At 41.2% G+C, this 20,534-nt stretch overlaps 1 protein-coding gene across 1 annotated transcript in view; it reads right to left on the bottom strand.

Annotated features, from left to right (window-relative positions):
• The window catches only part of vimr2 (vimentin-related 2), an 82,803-nt gene that overhangs the window by 37,045 nt on the left and 25,224 nt on the right, over window positions 1–20,534 (bottom strand). Inside the window, exons 5-6 of the mRNA XM_028815883.2 lie at window positions 15,476–15,571; window positions 5,839–5,967 (exon numbers count right to left, since the gene is read on the bottom strand). Of these exons, the coding sequence (XP_028671716.2) occupies window positions 5,839–5,967; window positions 15,476–15,571 (225 nt within the window). The remainder of the gene's footprint in view (window positions 1–5,838; window positions 5,968–15,475; window positions 15,572–20,534) is intronic.

Here is a 20,534-nt window from a genome sequence, read left to right as displayed (position 1 = left end):
TCTCTGTCACTCATTCCGCCTCTATTCTTCCTCCAGTAAGCTTTGTCCTCTACCTCCCAACCCTGGCTTATGGAAGCAGTGGCAGTGGGCTTCTTTTATCCTGCACCCAAGAGTACTTCTGGAGGCTCGTTAACATGGTCTGGAAGCACTTCCAGGTGAGGCAGAAGCCCAGCAAAGTAGGGGTCTGCAGTCCCTGCAGCACCTCCCGGTGGCACCCACGGAACCCAAAAGGGCTGTGCCGAACTCCAACTCCCATGAAACCTTGTGAAAATCCAAGGTACTTCTGCAACCCAGGGGGCTGCCCTGTAGCGCTCTTTGGGAGATAATGCTCTGTATATTCTCTCCCCCGGTCCTTCCATTATGCATGTACCCAGCTGTCTGACACAATATATATTATATATACACTGAATGTATACACACACATATATGCAAACACACATACCTAGATACCATATTACTGACAAGCAAGTAAGTCATATGCAGTTCAATAATCAAACTTTTTTGCTGCAGTTCAAGCTTTCTATTTCTCTTACCAAGAAGACTGCCTTTCACTACCACATCCTCTTTAATAAAAAAAATTACAGTCTACTGCCAATAAGTTATCTTCTTCACCTGCAGGTTTTATCTTTGACCATCAGGAATGTAATAACATTTGTCATGGATTTACTTTAAATAAATGTTCCAGAATCACTCTGTAAAGGGTTTGGTATATATTGTTTATATGCACTTACTTATTCAATAGATCTATTGGAGAGTGGCAGGTGAACTCTGTTCTACTTGAGCCACTCTGACTAACATAAAGAGATCCAGAGGTTTTATAGGCCAGCTGAGGACTGACAGCTAGAAAGCAGTTAATCATACCATAAACTGTGAAAAAAGTGAGAAACTTAAAATAAACAACTCATCACATGCTCAAATCTATGCCATCTTTTAGGTGAAACTAGAAAAAAACTGTTCTATAATAGCAATATATATGAATATATATACAAATATATAAAACTGGTTATTTATATACTGTATACAGTATATACAGAAAGATAGTAAAATATAGAGGAAAATGCATAAAGAATAATTGCTTTCACAAGACACCCATGACTGCATGGGTAAAGAAATGCTAAAAAGATTTCATTTTTGACGTTAATATGTCATTGGTTTAATAAATACATGAAATCAGTAGTGTTTGAGGGTATACTCACATACACAAATTATTATTTCACTTAGATATTAACTGTCTTGTAGTTTTCTACTAGAGATTCTACTCTCTTCTACATCGCCTGATGCATCTTTAATCCTGCTGACCTGCTCCTCTGTTTCAGTATTCACTAGAACCCGTTTTTCTTCACTATACTGACCTGACAACTTATTTCGATTTGTGTGAATTTTAATGTTGGTGCATGTTTTGTTTTCACATAAGACAGTCAAAAAACAGATAAGCATCACATTAACCAGGTGACTTTTATAAAATGTAAATAAAATCTGTGGAATATACTTTGTTTATCTAAGCATTTTATGTAGATTTTAGGGTCCTGGAATGCAGAAGGCTCAAAATCAGAGGTAATGGAATTAGCTCTGGTCAGCTCTGGCACAAATTAAGCACTGGCTAGGCACCACCAAAAATCACTATGTTGAAACCCCAAAGCCCAAATACTGTTATATATACTGGCTATACTATACTATTTTGGGGATTTTATCACAGTGCTTTAGATATCCCCAAAACCTGGAGTTAAGACTGGACAGAAGGAAGTTAATTTTGAAACAAGTTTCAAACCTTGTGGCTCTCTGTATCTGTGGCTAGATACAGGTTTTCCTATTAAAATGTCTTTAGTTGCTGTTTCATAACCTTCGTATTAGCCAGACATACAGTACAGTATATTCTACTCAGTTCATATTTGAAATATGATACAAATCAAAAGATATGACAGTTTAATAAGGTAATGAAAGTGCACAATCACAGATAACAGCAGTTAGAGGGGCGCTAACAATGGTGCATTCAATTGCTTAAAAAAACAAAACAAAACAGGAGACACTTAATGTGTGTTGTTAGTTTGGTTCTTGAAACCAACATGATGTTGATTAGTACTGTATAACAAGTAAAATGTGATGAACATAGTGAGGTGATGTGAACTGGATCTAGAACTAACCTTAATTCCTCATCTCTAATCTAAGTCACTGTAGGAAGTAACACCTTTAGTATCAGCTTCTAAGTTTGAAGTCACAGATTTGACTCTAAACTGCACTTCCAAGTTCATAAATTATTTTCATCTTAGGATCACTTCATGTATTCAATCCTATTTATCCTATTCCTATTGGTAAAAAATTTTAAAGAGTTTGCAAAAATGAAAATATCCAGAACAACATTGATATTCAATACTTCATGTGCTATAATAATGATCGAATTTTAAATTTTAGTATTGGTTTTCAGAAGTATTTATTTTTCAGTTACAGTGTCAATAAATTACCCACAACATGGTCAGGCATTTTAAATCAGGTTGTCCATGATGATCATATTTTCTATAAACTCAATTTTGAAATGACCCCCCAGTCTATCTCCCTAGTTTATTGTTACTTTGGGGGAGAACCTCCTTCTCCCCAAAAGCAGATTTGACATATTTGGGGCAAGTTGGGTACAGAGGACAGATGGACTATAAAAAAATATTTTCATTTTTAAGAGTAATAGATAGATAGATAGATAGGCGTACTCCCACATATTTATATCATAATCCCCAAGTCATAAATTGTTCATAATATAAAGTTACAACCTAAACTAAATCCCACTTTCATTAACATGTTTAAAACCTTGAAACTATGAAAAAGTACACACGTATCATTAATGATATTTAATTGACAGAAAAACATTTTATTTTTTAGTTTCTACTTATTGTAATTATGGTAAAAAAAAAGCATTTCTTTTTTAAAGCAAGTAAGAAAATGCAAGAATGGCAAACATTCTGAAGCATTCTGGGTTGGGCAAACTGTTCTGATAATTAAGAGTGTTTTTAACTTTTTATTTGATTCAAAAGAGAAATTATTTGTTTACTAAATATTTTGTGACATTGCTGTTATGTGACGTGTGGTAGAGGTTTGTTCAGACTGATGCACCTCTGTGTTATATTTCAGCCAGGGTTCCTCTCCTTGTTAGGGTTCAAATCATTGCTTTATGTCTAAATTGTTCATTTTGATTTTTTTGTGTTAATTTTATTTGTTTATTTGTATTATTCTTTGTATTTGATTTTGTCTATGTATCTATGCCTGTGTTATGTTCCATGTGTTTTGTGGGTGGTCCCGCAGCAGGTAAAGCTACCTGCCCATCACTGCAAGGGATTGCCCGCAGCCTTACAAAGGCTGGAGGAACCCACAGTTCCATGTGGTTCATTCGAATGCAGTTGAGAGTGATGAGCTCATGTGCTTTGTGTATTATGGGATTTTTAAGCACGCTACTGAATTATTGTATTGGTATTTGGTTTTCTATCAGATTGCCTTTATTCTTTGGGCAGCTTCCTTTGCCTTTTATGCTTCAAAGCATTTTTTTATTAATAGATCTTTTAATTCTACATGGTTTTCTGTGTTACTGGCCGGGGTTTTTTGATTGCGTTTCACCCTCTAGTGGACATTTTTGGAATATTTCAATATTTCTATAACTCTCAAGGTTCATAGCAGTATGTTTGTAAAAGCAGCACTTCAGGCAAATGACGTTGGCACATGTGTGCATGACTCTGTGGCCATTATAATAGCTCAGACCGATGACCTGTTCACCGACAGGAGTACGTAAACGAGGAGACTACTGTATGAAAAACATTCAAGCTACTTTTGTTTGGCTTAGGGATAGGCAACATTCAAGAGAGTTTAATAGGGTTGGAGGATTAAATTGTCATATTTGTTAAAATCTTGATTATTAACAATGTTTACATTAGCTTAAAAGAAACTTTTCAGGAAAAAGGTATCTGTTTATTGGAGAGTTATTTTAGTAACATAGTACAACCCCCTGTTGGGGGGTCATCCACTCCTGCCAGCTCTCACAGCACCCACATGCACAAACACACATACGCACAGACACACAAATACAGTAATTTTGGGTATGGTAGGATGCCTAGTATTCACCTTTCAGTGCTCCAGCTTTATTCAGCTGTTATATTAATTACAATGCTTAAATAAGCTATACATTTATATCAGCAATAGACAAGTAATACACACTTAAAGATGTTCAGGAGTCAAACCTGCATAGTTTCCAATTTTTTTTTCTGTTTCCTCCTGTCTCCTTTAAAGTAAAACCCAAGCAAGTGCTGGGCTGCAGACAATAATTGGATTTGTTAAGAAAATAAAAAAGCAACAGGTGCATTTAGAGCTTAAGTTTGGGTCACATACTCACTCAGCACCTCTTGAAATATTAGGCTATATAGTGACACCCACAGTGTAAGCATATGTGTAGCCTGTTAAGTACTATCGCTAACAATTCTGTTTATTCTTTATTTGCAAAATAATTTTTTAATCTATCATTTTTTCTGATAATGTAGAAAAGAAAATATTTAAACTGATTGTTACCCCGGTTTTTGGGAAAATAAATGATGAGCTTTATAAATTGTCATTTCTGTAGACCGCGAAAATCAGTCTGTTGAGTCAGGTCCAATATGATGGTTTTTACAGCCTGCGTCCATTTTTAGTTTGCTTTACTAAAGGGAGTCTGTGTAAAACAATAGTATCAATTAATGACTGACATACAGTAGTACTGTCAATTACAGTCAAATACAGTCAATTATAGTCACATGTAACTTGACGAGTAGGACATGTGCACGCATGGGATACAGCTTAAGGGCTCTCGGAATAGTAATTACCTGCTGGACCAGGTGTTGGCACTCTGTGTACTAATGCAATCTCTTCTCCTCCTCCTCCTGCAGAACAGAATATTGAAAGACACTCCAACTAAGACATCACTTCCATTTGCCTTCACGTGGACCGACCTCTTCCTGCCACTTGAACTCATAACCCAGAAATCAGCCATCTTGTTTCAGTTCAATTGAGAACTCAAGTCTGAAAAGACTACTCTGCATTTACTGCATGTTTTCTTAGTTTATTTCTCATCTTATTATACAGGGTCATCGAGGTGGTGCCCCAAATCTTTATCTTTGTTTGTGACTTCTTTTACAGAGGACAAAACAAATGTTAATAGCAGTGTCCTAATAATGCACCAAGATGCATTGGACAAACAAAAATGCTTTTATTCTTAAAAAATAACCTATATAATATCACTTTTCTCCTAAATATTAGCTGATTTATTAACATTTATCCAAATTACACCAACAATTATATATGTCTGTTACAGTCACGGCAAACTCTCATTCGATAAAAACAGTTTGTGATTTATGTGCAACATGGCCCAGCTAATTTATTTAACATTAGGAATAATAAAAATCATTTAGGTGACCTAATAAAACAGTGAGTTATAAGATATTACTGTACTGTATATTTTCAATCTTAATGCACTCCATTTAGGAAGGGCCTACTGAAACCCTTTGGTAAAAGCTATAGTCAAAAGAAAACAGAAGGTGGGCACCAAGTCTTTGATGGAGGATGGTCAAGTAACATTTAGCAAAGCAATACATTGATCAAAAGGTTATTTTTTCAACATTTAAAACTAATGATGGGTAATCTAAGTTATATACATTTAAACAGTAAATTGCCCAAATAATTGGTAAAAGGCTTTAATTTGTATTATAATCTAAAATGGCTGAATTAATTTTGGAGAAAGCAGTGAATGATCACAGAGTGGAACTATTACAATGCTCACACTATACAAGTCATCTTACAGATTTCATACAAAAGTATAACAAAATGAATCCTGACCTGTAGATCTGCAGCCAGCTCACTGTAATATGACTTGATATTCAATACATCGTCAGTCGCGTCTGGTGCTGGGAATTCAACCTTGACTTCAGGGACATCACTGACAGGAACAGTGAGTGCTTCCACAAGCTGTGAATTGTAAAAGTAATTAACCATTTCAGAAGAGAATACAAAAGAAATATTTGGCAAAAAAAAAAAAATTCTTAACGTGATTATCATCTTGCCTAAATACTTCAATTTGTTGGACCCAACTTTTAAACCTATTATCCCAAATATTAAGCCAACCCAATCACAGGGAATGCACAAACCAGTGTGTGTTTTTCTTTGTGCCTGTCCCAAACCCGGATAAATGGGGAGGTTACGTCAGGAAGGAAATCCAGCGTAAAATCTTGCTAAATCAATATGCGGACAACATTACAAATTTCCATACCAGATCGGTCGAGCCCCGGGTTAACAACGACCGCCACCAGTACTGTTAGCCAACAGGGTGCTGGAGGAAATTGGGCTACTGGTGGCCGAAGAAGAAGAAGGAGAAGAAGAGGGGGAAGACATGTCCGGAGGCAGGAGGAGAGGAGGAAAGTAAAGAGAGTGGAACTGAGGGTAGGAACTTTGAATGTTGGCAGTATGACTGGTAGGGGGAGAGAGTTAGCAGATATGATGGAGAGAAGGAAGGTTGATATATTGTGCGTGCAAGAGACTAAATGGAAGGGGAGTGAGGCCAGGTGAATTGGAGGTGGATTCAAATTGTTCTGTCATGGAGTGGATGGAAGGAGAGATGGGGTAGGAGTTATTCTGAAGGAACAGTATGTCAAGAGTGTTTTAGAGGTGAAAAGAATGTCAGGCAGAGTAATGATTATGAAGCTGGAAATTGGAGGTGTGATGATGAATGTTGTTAGTGCATATGCACGGCAAGTTGGGTGTGCAATGGGTGAGAAAGAAGATTTTTGGAGTGAGTTGGATGATGTGATGAACAGTGTACCCAAGGGACAGAAAGTGGTGATTTGAGCGGATTTCAATGGGCATGTTGGTGAAGGGAACAGAGGAGACGAAGAGGTGATGGGTAGGTATGGTGCCAAGGAGAGGAATGAAGAAGGTCAGAGAATAGTGGTTTTAGCCAAAAGGATGGACATGGCTGTGGTGAATACGTATTTTAAGAAGAGGGGGGAACATAGGGTTACGTAGAAGAGTGGAGGAAGATGCACACAGGTAGATTACATCCTATGCAGGAGAGTTGATCTGAAGGAGATTGAAGACTGCAAAGTGGTGGCAGGGGAAAGTGTAGTTAAGCAGCATAGGATGGTGGTCTGTACAATGACGTTGCAGATCAAGAAGAGGAAGAGAGAGAGGGCAGAGCCAAGGGTCAAATGGTGGAAGTTGAAAAAGGAAGACTGCAAGGTTGAGTTTAGGGAGGAGGTGAGACAGGCACTGGGTGGCAGTGAAGAGTTACCAGACAGCTGGGAAACTACAGCAGATGTAGTACGAGTGACAGCAAGAAGGGTGCTTGGCATGACATCTGCAAAGAGGAAGGAGGAAAAGGTGGTGGAATGAGGAAATACAGGACAGTATACAGAGGAAGAGGACAACTATGAAAATATGAAAAATGGAAAGGCCGTTGGTCCAGATGACATACCTATGGAAGCATGGAGGTGTTTAGGACAGATGGCAGTGGAGTTTTTAACCAGATTGTTTAATGGAATCTTGGAAAGTGAGAGGATGCCTGAAGAGTGGAGAAGAAGTGTACTGGTGCCGATATTTAAGAATAAGGGGGATATGGAGGACTGCAGTAACTACAGGGGAATAAAATTGATGAGCCACGGCATTAAGTTATGGGAAAGAGTAGTGGAAGCTTGGTTAAGAAGTGAGGTGATGATTAGTGAGCAGCAGTATGGTTTCATGCCAAAAGAGCACCACAGATGCAATGTTTGCTCTGAGGATGTTGATGGAGAAGTTCAGAGAAGGCCAGAAGTAGTTGCATTGCGTCTTTGTGGACCTGGAGAAAGCATATGACAGGGTGCCTCGACAGAAGCTGTGGTATTGTATGAAGAAGTCGGGAGTGGCAGAGAAGTACGTAAGAGTTGTACAGGATATGTATGAGGGAAGTGTGACAATGGTGAGGTCTGCGTTAGGAGTGATGGATGCATTCAAGTTGGAGGTGAGATTACATCAGGGATCAGCTCTGAGCCCTTTCTTATTTGCAATGGTGATGGACAGGTTAACAGACGAGATTAGACAGGAGTCCCCATGGACTATGATGTTTGCTGATGACATTGTGATCTGTAGCGATAGTTGGGAGAAGGTTGAGGAGACTCTGGAGAGGTGTAGATATGCTTTAAAGAGGAGAGGAATGAAGGTCAGTAGGAACAAGACAGAATACATGTGTGTAAATGAGAGGGAGGTCAGTGGAATGGTGAGGATGCAAGGAGTAGAGTTGGCAAAGGTGGATGAGTTTAAATACTTGGGATCAACAGTACAAAGTAATGGGGTTTTGTGGAAGAGAGGTGAAAAAGAGTGCAGGCAGGGTGGAATGGGTGGAGAAGAGTGTCAGGAGTGATTTGAAACAGACGTTTAGAAGCAAGAGTGAAAGGGAAGGTCTACAGGACGGTAGTGAGACCAGCTATGTTATATGGGTTGGAGACGGTGGCACTGACCAGAAAGCAGGAGACAGAGCTGGAGGTAGCAGAGTTAAAGATGCTATGATTCGCACTGGGTGTGACGAGGATGGATAGGATTAGAAATGAGGATATTACCGGGTCAGCTCAAGTTGGACGGTTGGGAGACAAAGTCAGAGAGGCGAGATTGTGTTGGTTTGGACATGTTGTGACGATGCGGGTTCTGCTCCACGCTCCCATCTTGCTTTCGGAAGCCCTTGAACCCGACACCATCGGTAATGCGACCGAGGAGCTTGGCAGTGAGGCACAACAAATGGAGCAAGGGGATGGTGCAAAAAGTGGCAAGTGCTTTTATTAAAACAATAACAAAAACAAAGTGTCCAAATAAATAAGTGCAGTATCTCCAAAATCTTTAAAATAAATAATCTAATAAAAACAGAGGTGAAAAGTGAAGGTTAAAAAAACAATAGAAAAAAAAATCCTTTAAAACAAGGTTAAAACAACGGCTGGAAGCAGTCTCTTTAAAATCCAAAACACGGTGCCTACTTTCACCTGGCGGCTCCCCTGCTTCTCCCATCAGGCTTCTCAACAGGGGAGTCGCCTTTCCTGCAGCTGACCTTCTTTCCATTCCTGATCTGGAGGTTTCCTGATCCCTGGCTTCGGTTGTGCTTCCTCCAGACTGAGACTTGGCTTTTCCCCAACGGCCAGGACGCTCACATTGTGGAATCCATCACCCAAGCCTCCTGACTCCCGCTGTCTACCACGGTGAGCCATCCTTCTGCTGGTCACTCCCGCTCTTCACAATGCTCAGGGGGAGTTGACCACTACCAACTGCCCTAGGTGTTGGCCAAACACCCCGCTAGGGCTCACTGTCCAGCTGCCTATGAGCACTCACTCGCTCGCTCTCTCTCTCTTTAACACACACGGCTTTCTCCTTATTGCTTCCTGCTTTCTTCCACACTCCTGCAACCTCCGTTTCTTTCTTTCTCTTTTTTCTTCATCCTCCTCATGCTACTATACCACGCCCCCTTTCTAAGCTGCAAATGCGTTGATTATTTATTTAAAACTGGCCCTTTTGACATGAGCTGTGGACCACACATGTGCAGAGGACAGATGCTGGGTATATTGGGAGAAGGATGCTAAGGATAGAACTGCCAGGGAAGAGGAAAAGAGGAAGGCCTAAACGAAGGTTTATGGATGTGGTGAGAGAGGACATGCAGGTGATGGGTGTAACAGAACAAGATGCAGAGGACAGAAAGATATGGAAGAAGATGATCCACTGTGGCAACCCCTAACGGGAGCAGCCGAAAGAAGAAGATCCCAAGTATTAAGCCAGCACAAAGCACTCACTTGTTTCTGGGAGTACATAAGATCCATGAAAGTGAATAATTTGAAGTATTATATTGTAGCAATCCTTAGAGGGGTGCGGGAAATGGAGGAATGGAATTAAATAAATTCATGTCTTTTTTTCTTGAATGACCCTAAAAAGGACCATTTGATTTTTTCAGTGCTGTTTCTACCGTCTGTTGAAATGTTCAGTGGAGACCCACACTCCCAGCTGCTCACACACCACCAGCTCCACCTCACCTGCTCACCCAGGTTCTTAGATATCCTGTATGCAACACTGCTTCCCCAGCATTCTCTGTGTCCATCCAAGCCCAGGGTCCAATCCAAGGCTGAACTGTGGCCAAGCAGCCAGGAGATGTGCTCAATCAAAGTGCTCTGTAAGGGCTGTATCTATACCCAAACCCCACCCCATCCGCCACTACTTGCAGGGTGCTTTATAGCCAGCTTTTCCGTTGCCACCTAAGGAGCATGTACCTCAAAGGTCCAGACCCAGAGCTTGTTAAAATATTAAAACAAAAATGAATACTAAAATACTCTGTATTATTCTTCATTTAAGGCAAAACAGTTAATTGTCTCATTGCAACACACATGAAATACACCGACTCAAAACAAGCAGATTCCAAACAAATCTAGACAGCTTAAGTCACATGAAAGCCCTGTGTTATCCATTTTGCTGCTATTAGGGATTTTTCTTCTTTCTTAGTTCAATAACTACAACTTACCCTACATGCTAAACCTTGACTGTACAAAGGTATATCAACATTTCCTACAATCCTTCACAATCTTTTTTTTGCATATTTTATCATTTATGATTGTCTCATTTAAAAATCTGATGTCAAAATTTCATGACAGCAGAAAACAAATGCTTTTTGAATACTAAGAGGGATATCTAAAGAGGTAAACAATGCTCTAAATTTACAATGGTGAACTATGCCAGTATTGGGGTATAGTAATCCCTCCTCGATCGTGGGGGTTGCGTTCCAGAACCCCCCGCAAAAGGTGAAAATCCGCAAAGTAGAAACCATATGGGTATATGGTTATTTTTATATTGTCATGCTTGGGTCACAGATTTGCACAGAAACACAGGAGGTTGTAGAGAGACAGGAACTTTATTCAAACACTGCAAACAAACATTTGTCTCTTTTTCACAAGTTTAAACTGTGCTCCATGACAAGACAGAGATGACAGTTCCGTCTCACAATTAAAAGAATGCAAACATATCTTCCTCTTCAAAGGAGTGTGAGTCAGGAGCAGAGAATGTCAGAGAGAGAGAGAGAGAAAAAAGCAAACAAAAATCAATAGGGCTGTTTGGCTTTTAAGTATGCGAAGCACCGCTGGACAAAGCAGCTGCAAGGATGTACAATGTAAAGGTAGTCTTTCAGCATTTTTTAGAGGAGCGTCCGTATCCTCTAGGCCAGTGTGCGAACAGCCCCTCTGCTCACACCCCCTCCGTCAGGAGCAGAGAATGTCAGAGAGAGACAGAGAGAGAGAGAAAAACAAACAATCAAAAATCAATACGTGCCCTTCAAACTTTTAAGTATGCGAAGCACCGTGCGGGAAGCATGTCGCTTGACAAAGCAGCTGCACAGATGGGAGCAACGTGAAGGTAATCCTTCAGCATTTTTAGACGAGCGTCCGTATCGTCTAGGGGTGCGAACAGCCCCCCTGCTCACACCCCCTACGTCAGGAGCAGAGAATGTCAGAGCAAGAGAGAGAGAGAGAGAGAAAAGCAAACAATCAAAAATCAATACGTGCTGTTTGATCTTTTAAGTATGCGAAGCACCGTGCGGAAGCATATCCTTTGATAAAGCAGCCATGTGTAAGCCCAGCAAGGAAGAGAGCAATGTGAAGGTAATCTTTCAGCGTTTTTTGAGGAGCGGCCGTATCCTCTAGGGGTGCGAACAGCCCCCGTGCTCACAATATAGTTGAGGAGTTTTATTTAATACGTAATATCCGCTGTGGTTGGGTAGCTTCTCAGCCATCTGCCAATAGCGTCCGTTGTATGAAATCAACTGGGAAAACCAACTGAGGAAGCATGTACCAGAAATTAAAAGACCCATTGTCTGCAGAAATCCGCGAACCAGCAAAAAATCAGCGATATATATTTAAATATGCTTACATATAAAATCCGCGATAGAGTGAAGCCGCGAAAGTCGAAGCGCGATATAGCGAGGGATTACTGTATAGGGAATCTGGATTTAGTTCAGACATAGCACCTAAGCAGTGGACATTTAAGCATTAATACATTATAATCAGTTTGGAATCAACATTTATCATGACTAGTGATGAGTGAACCACAAAGAGTTTTGTTTTGACAGTTCAACAAAATTATGGAAATGTTCAGGAACTTTGCTGAACTCTGTGAAATGCATTGAAGTAAATGGGGAATGAGGAACTGAACTAGTCTTGATTAGATTATAATTATGAAATGGACTTTTAAGTATCCCTGAGGACTAGGGAAATATTTGGCAAATATGCTGGAGTGACTATTATACTTAAAATTGTGATCTGAGCTGTGAGACAGCAGTGCTAACCACTGCTCTGCCATGCCTCAAGCAACAAAAGTTGCAGAGGGAATGACTACCACAAACGAAATACAAAACAGCCACAAACTAGCAATAAGTAAATAAAAGATAGATAATTTCGCTGACAGTTCTAATTTTGGGGCACACATTCTCAGTGCCTGGAAGCAGCAGTGTAGAACTGGCTCTTTCCATTGTTTGAAGTTGTAGCTCCAGCTGCAGGCTAACATATACTTGTGCAGATGGACTTCCATCAAGGACAAACACCTGACTCAAGAAGTGGAAGGGAGAGGAATCCTTTAGGCTTGATGTAGTTGGACACATGGCTAATTATGCAAGCAAAAATTAGTCATGCGGTGCCAGAACACAGGAATTAATTTTATACTGTATAACTGGTGGCAGTACTAATAATATTCTTATTATGGTCAGCTAATGCAGTGTTTATGAACCTTTATGGTCCGACAATCCAGTTTTGTCTTTTTAAATTCATTGATGACAAACAAGGTGCCAATGCACGCCACCGACTTGGTGAAACAAGTGTGACAGGTGTGGCGGGGGTATTCTCCCTTGGTGAAACGTGGGTGATCAGAAGAGTGAAGAGAGGTGCCCCCATTAATGAAATTAGCTCACTTAGAAATGGGAAAACATTTTGCACAGAACTGTTGATTGATTAGGCAAACCAACAAAGGCAAACCACAACAAAAAAGTGGGTCACGACCCAGTGCTTGAAAAACATTGCGCTAATGTACCCCTAAAATGAAAATACTGCAAGTTTTTTTTTGTTTTTTTTTTGCCTATGACCTTACAGTTAGACTACATGAAAGTTTTGCGCATGGTTGTTATAGCTCTGAGATGTAACTCTAGTATTGCAAAGCATCAAGGGCTGCTAGGAAAAAAAATGTTCACCTAAACCAGCTTAAGGCTAATTATTCAGGAAAATATGCAGCAAACAAGATAACTGATGAACATGGCATATTCGCTGGGAAAAACACTTTGGAAAATTTCACAGATCAACACCAGTAATAACTGAAAGATAGGGTTGCCCATATAAGTGTAGTCATGTTTCCAGCTCATTTCCTGACCCTTGATGTATACAGGACCTCAATGTAGTTCCATTTCACTCTTACAATATTTTCTGCTGTCTGAATAACATGCTGAAGTTTAGGTTTTAAGTGAGAAGATAAATTGCCATTCTAGACTGTTATACAGAAACTGGGGATGCCTTCAGTGACAGCTCTACAAAACTGCACCAGCATTAATTGGGACAGGTCAAACTTTTTAAGCCGATAAAGGGAAAAAAAGATGTGCAGGTACCTGAACAAATGTTGCTATCAATTAACATAAGTCTTATAAACATCCTAAAGATGACCTTTAATATAGAAATGACTATATCATTGGTCCTTTCTCAGGGGATTAAAGAAAGAAATGCACTATTCATTAGTCACTAGAAAACATCTAGAACTGTTTCTAGATACTGGTCAACATAAAGTAAAGAAAATGTTGCATTTTCAAATATTAGGCACTGTAGTTTATTGCGTGCATGTATGGATGGTACATTTTACATATTAATTCTATATATATTTGGCATGGTGGTACTATGTTTGCAGTCTCTCATTTCCAGAAGATCAGGATTCAACCTTCAAACCTGTTTGTGTAGAGTTTGCATGTTCTCCATATGTATTTGTTTTTCCTCCCAAAGAAAGGCTTGTAATAGTTTCAATTAATGACTTTAAATTGATCCCATGCAAGAGACAGCACACTGGTGTGCGAGGTGACAGAATGGAACTCTATCCAAAGTTGGTTCCTGTCTTGCACCTTATTATGCCAAGGCAGACTCTGGTCTCCACCACCATGAACTAGATAAATGGCCAGGAATATGACTTTTTAATGATATTTATTGTACACACTGTGATCACCAAAAAAAAAATCTACATCCCAGTTGCCAATGGGCTGGACTTCAAACCATAAAGATTGGACGCTCCTATCTGACTCCAGGCATGTATGCCTGCCAGTTTATAATCATCTGTTTCTTGTCTGGAATTAAATCCACATAAATTCTACTGTTTGCTGAATGAAAAACACTGATGTCTACTTTTCACATTCACACAATAAGAATGGGGGGGTTATCCTACTTGGATGTCACCAAGTCTGCTGACTACGGTCAATATAGCCACACTTCTGTACCACAGGCTGTGGTGAAAGTGTCTCCTGTGGTGAAACACTCTGTTTCTCAGCGGGATCCTCAGTAACACCTCCCTAGTCAACAGAAAAATAGATCTATGAGCTACAAACCCATGACAGTCTGCTCAAGAAAAGGCACACAAAAATATGTTTCACTATAAGTATAAGCTGTTTATGAATGTTTTTTTATTTTACTAAATAAGAAGAAGTGGGCTTTTAAAGAGACAAAATTTAAAATATGGGTGTGACGTAAAGCCATGACCTCACTGAAAGAAGCATACCATTATTTAATGGAACAAAGGCCTTTTTAATTTGAAAGTGAAATGGATCAAGTAAAATCAAGATGGAAAACAACATATTCATCAGAAAAATTTACATTATTTGTTATGTTAGAGTGCTTTGTGGATTCAATTTGCAAGTTCTGCCATTGTCCCTGATCAAAGTTTCTTCCTAAAGTCCAAAAGCGGGGTGTGTGCTTTATTGGAATCAGTAAATTTTTTTTGACTATGACTGTAACCAAGAAGCTTCATTTCGGCATATCTTGTGAAGGAGAGGCAGCCCATCAAATGAGTGTTACTGACTGGCATCATTATGGCAGGGGCAGGCTTCAGCAACTGTGAAATTCCACATTTAGTTTTGACTTATGATAGCTGGTCTTCAGTGACTATTGGGTAATAATCTATTCTTCATACAGCACCTCTAACAATATTCATTTTGTCAAAGAAAAGAATACACAGTATCTACCTAAAGTGACATCATAGTGTACCTCTGCCAAACAGCTGCACTTGTATATACTCCCTAAAGGCATACATGATACAGTGGGACAGACTATATATTTGGCAGCAGAGAAAACAAATTAAATAAATGCCCAATTGTCATTTCTAAACCTTCCTTTGTTCTTGCCAGGCCATTTATACAAGTATCAACTATCATCCCAAGGGGCATGCCTTTGTGGCAACTAGAGTGCATGACTCTCACCTGGTTGTGTTTGTTTTCCATCCGTCTCCGCTGCTCCTCATAGATTCCAACTTGGTCCTGCAATGCCAAGCACTCTGCTGTCAGAAAGTCAAGTTGCTGTAGGAAGAGAAAATATCATTCAATCCACAAAAACTAATGCACAAATCAACCATATGCTCCACAACATCAGGCTTCTCCAACCCTGGAAATGGATAAAGCTCTATAAAAGACCATTATTACTAAAGGTATGCAAGTTATCCACTGATTAACCAAATGTAATGTTCCAGTAATTGTAAGTTTGTTAATCAAACTGCCTGTTGTCTACTGATATAAAACATAATTCAACAGGTAAAGTGCAACTCTTTACAAGTTAATGTAAGTTATATATAAAGAAGACCATTCCCACTGGTAAAGATCATAACTAGACTAGAGCTCTTTAGGAAAATGCATTTTTGCATACAAGAATAATTAGCTCTAAGAGTAATCATACAAAGCATACTCTGCTTTAACAAAGGAATTCATAAAAAAAGAAAACACCTTGGTCTACCTTTACATACTCTCTGATAAACATACCAGATATTGAACAGAAACTCAGCAGGAATAAATCAGCTAGACCTGCCAATGGTAATGATGGTGAGGTTAACTAACATGTTTTTTAAACCAATTTAAAACATAAACTGGAAAGATTCAAACAAGTTTTATGAAATAAGAACAAGTACATTTCACCTTCACAATTCAGAGCAGAATGGCAAATTATTCTGAGGTAAATTAAGCCAAAGAGCTTCAGTAGCTAACTGAAAAAGAACCAGCATTACATACATCAGAATCAGATGTACATCCTATTCTGTGCACTCCCAAGAATGTTTAGTCACATGCACAACCAAAAGCTCAATTCAGTGTTCTGGCAGCTCAAAAATATAATACTATCTTCCTAACTGTCAGACCACAGCATGTGTGGATTGGCAGAATTTCTACTATCATTCAGTCCTTCGATACAAGTACAACACAGGGTAACTCCAACTTCATCACTAAACTGCCTATAACACTACCGCTGCAGGCCTGCTCACCAATCAAAATGAGAGAGCTTTCAGAGAACAAATTTTCCTTCTTACATAAGGGGGCCAGGGTGACAGTTTGAAACTTGATGCCAGGAAAACCAAGGAGTTGACAATACTGTAGATTTTAGGAACCAGGAGACAGACCATACACCTGTCTACACTGGATGAGATGTTGTTGAGAAGGTTAACAGCTTTAAATTTCTTGGATTTATTATCACCTATAAGAATGAAAAATCAAAAAAGAGGTTTCCTTATGTGATGGATGGCCGGTGAGAGTTTCCGGCCCTCACCCCCAGGCCGCCAGGAGGAGCTCTCCCAACAGCATGGACGGGCCCCGAATTCCAGCAGAGCCTCATGGACTATGTAGTTTTTATGCACAGCCCTGCTGGATACCTTGGGGACCACCGGGAGTCGCTGTAGGGAGGCTCATCGACTCATATGTGCCCTATAACCTGGAAGTACGTCCTGGTCACGTGAACAGGAGAGATGACGTACTTCCAGGTTGAAGAAAAGGACTTCTACCCTGACCCGAAAGTAATAAGGACTTGTGGACTATTGGGCAGGAACACCTCTGGGTCAGGGAGTATAAAAGGACTCTGGGAAAGCCCAGACACTGAGCTGAGCTGGGAGGTAGGGTGGCGAAGTGTCTGGGAGAGGAGGACTGGTATTTGTGATAGTGTTTGTTGATTATATGAATAGTGTGGAGTGGAGGGTGCTTGGTGCACTGTATTATAACAAAATAAATAATAGTTATACTTTTACCTGGTGTTTGGAGTGGTACCTGAGGGTTCAAGAGGTGGATCAGAACCTCAACTGCTACACTGGCATAGCCGGCAGGATTATCTGGCCGTCTGTTGGCAGAAAACCTGCATTTAAAACAAATATTGTGTGGGCAGGAAACCCTAAGAAGGTCCCTCTTCAACGCACGGAGGTGCAAACACCACCCACTACAGAGAGCGCTGCGACTGTGAGCCTTGCTAAACTTCAGACCACGATGGGGAAAAAATCCGGAAAAAAGAATAGGCATACTAATTGGGTGCAGACCCTGACAGAAGCCGAGAAGAACTGGACTGAGGAGGACCTGGCACTGATAAAGGCTTAACGAGCTGGAGTGGCGCAACAGCAGGAACGCTGTCAGCCATCGGACGCGCCGGATTCCCTAAATAGATTGGGAACACCGCTGCCAAGTCTGGAGGTATGTGCTGGGAAAACGCCCGAAATGCCGGGGAGTTTTTATTCCTATTTTGCAGAAGCCTGCTTCCAGAAAACAAGCGGTGGGTCGGATGCCTGCCTCATACCTCGGCAAGATGGCCACGATAACTAGAAGACAGGCCAGGCTAGGAGTCGGCAAGCGACGAGCCCATGCGAGGGATACGACCACGTGACCTCGCGCGATGGATGCCAGGATGGAGAAGGTCAGTTTGGGTCCTTCGGTGAGGTCATTATTTCCCCGACGGTTCTGAGCTCCCTGAAAAGGAAGGGGGAGGCGAGCGAAGCAGCGCCGAAATTAAATAAAGAGAAAGAGGAGCGGGATGTGACTGAACAGTCTGCCGACAAATTAGAAAAGGCAGATCGCAGTTGGCCGCTGGAGGCCACCTGATCCTCTTCGGACTCCAAGTCCCAGGAGCCTTTGCGCGACCCAGCAGAACACGTGGCAGAAGCGGACGTGCCCATTGGCTCCCGGCCGGCAGGTAAAGAGAAGGTGGAAGCGAAATTACCTCCGGCCGAAGTAAATAACTTTGTGGACGTGCGGGACCTCGAGTAGTACCTCGAGCCCGTATATACTTTCTTTCAGGGTTTAAAGGAATTGAAAGAACGTGTGGAAGAGCTGGGAGCTACAGCCGAGGCGCCACTGAAAGGACTACTGGAATACCTGCAGCGATTAGGCCAAGAAGCCCCGGTCTTGATTGATTCGGCAGTACAGGTAAGCCGTACTGTATATCATAAGGGGACTCAGTGCAATCCGGGCCCGCAATTAATAAGTAGCGGGTGCCAAGTCACTGCGAACCCGACAAGGGATTGTGGCACGATAACCGAGTGGTCGGGGAAAGGAATGAACGAGCCGGGGCAAGCGTATGATGCGGCCTCCCGGAGCGATTTGGACCTCCAGACCCCGACCTGTGTTATAAGGGAGTTGTCGCTGGCAACCGGAGGGGCGGGGGAACCGCCGATCGAACCGGTACAGCTGAAAAGTGCTGTTACCCGGAGCGATATGGTGCTGAGGATGCCGCCTCCTAAGAAGCGAAGGTCAACGGGCATGCAGACAGTAAAGAGGCTCTCTTTTACCAATAGAGAGACTCAAGCTGTGCACAAGCCCCAGAATAAGCAGGAGATCCCCAAAATAAAACGCAGATCTCCTGACAATATGGAGAAACGGGCTGAGAGCAGCGAGGCGGCTGTAAAACCTCCCTTGGTGGAGGAAAGGGCGGAGTTGACAGAATTCCCGAGATGTTTCCGGTCTCGGGGAGAAAGACAACCGGGAGGACGACGGCGGTGTTACAACTGTCATCAGCCGGGCCACGTTTAGCGAAGTTGTTCTCAGAGGACAGGGGAATGGAGAGACAGACGATACACCGTTCCCCCTAGGTTCTCTGGGGGCCCTAGACAACACGGCCGAGGCCCGACTGACACGTCCTCCTGGAGGAGGACGTCCCTCGTAGGGCTGGACACTCTGCCCCAGTTGTCGTCGCTAAGGGGGGGGAATTGTGATGGATGGCCAGCGAGAGTTTCCGGCCCTCACCCCCAGGCCGCCAGGAGGAGCTCTCCCGACAGCATGGACGGGCCCCGAATTCCAGCAGGGCCTCATGGACTATGTAGTGTTTATGCACAGCCCTGCTGGATAACTTGGGGACCACCGGGAGTCGCTGTAGGGAGGCACATCGACTCGTATGTGCCCTATAACCAGGAAGTACGTCCTGGTCACGTGAACAGGAGAGATGACGTACTTCCAGGTTGAAGAAAAGGACTTCTACCCTGACCCGGAAGTAATAAGGACTTGTGGACTATTGGGCAGGAACACCTCCGGGTCAGGGAGTATAAAAGGACTCTGGGAAAGCCCAGACACTGAGATGAGCTGGGAGGTAGGGTGGCGAAGTGTCTGGGAGAGGAGGATTGGTATTTGTGATAGTGTTTGTTGATTATATGAATAGTGTGGAGTGGAAGCTGCTTGGTGCACTGTATTATAACAAAATAAATAATAGTTACTGTATACTTTTACCTGGTGTTTGGAGTGGTACCTGAGGGTTCAAGAGGTGGATCAGAACCTCAACTGCTACACTTAATATATTTTTGATTTCTCCTAGACAGCAATGAGAGCAGAAAAAATAAAGGTAAAACCATTTCTTTAGTTACGCAGAATGAAAGGAAAAGTGAAAACTAAATAAGGTCTGTGGGTAACAAAATCTCTTGTGTCTAAAAGAGACAACATGAGTCAAGGTGTGCTTCGTGTGCAATTCACATTCACTTCACCTAATTTAGCCTGCATTATGACAACTATTGCTACTACTAGTCTGTGGGAGACATGCACGTAACAATTTTATTCAAACTACGGATACAGATTTTTTAAAAAAAATTATACAGTGCCCTAAGCCATTTTTTCTCTTTTAATATTAGTGTATCATTGTATTTAATGGCATGCCTTTGGTCTTCTTGATAGGGTATTATTAATACCATACCACCAAGTTGTTCAGTAGTTAAATATAAATATTATAAACATGCAATTTCACAGAAGCAAAATATATGGCAAGAGTCAAAAGTAAGAAGCTGCCTACAGCAGCATAATGGGTGGCTGAGTGATTTTATTTGCCTTTTCTGGATTACAGTATTTGATAGTAGAGCTGTTTGCAAGTCTGGACATACAGTAAAATATATCTTTGAAATAAAAAAAAAGGTGCATACAATTCATCAACCACCCCATATATTTCATACATTATGCATTCATTAAAATATACACAAAGATGGAAACACATAATTATATACAGAGAAAGATATACATATAAAAGTATTTTCTTAAATGTGAGAGA

Source organism: Erpetoichthys calabaricus, chromosome 12 (assembly GCF_900747795.2).
Source record: "Erpetoichthys calabaricus chromosome 12, fErpCal1.3, whole genome shotgun sequence".
In the NCBI taxonomy this organism is placed as follows: Eukaryota; Metazoa; Chordata; class Cladistia; order Polypteriformes; family Polypteridae; genus Erpetoichthys; species Erpetoichthys calabaricus.
The sequence above is the reverse complement of the archived record's forward strand: the minus strand, read 5'-3'. Positions and strand labels throughout refer to the sequence as shown.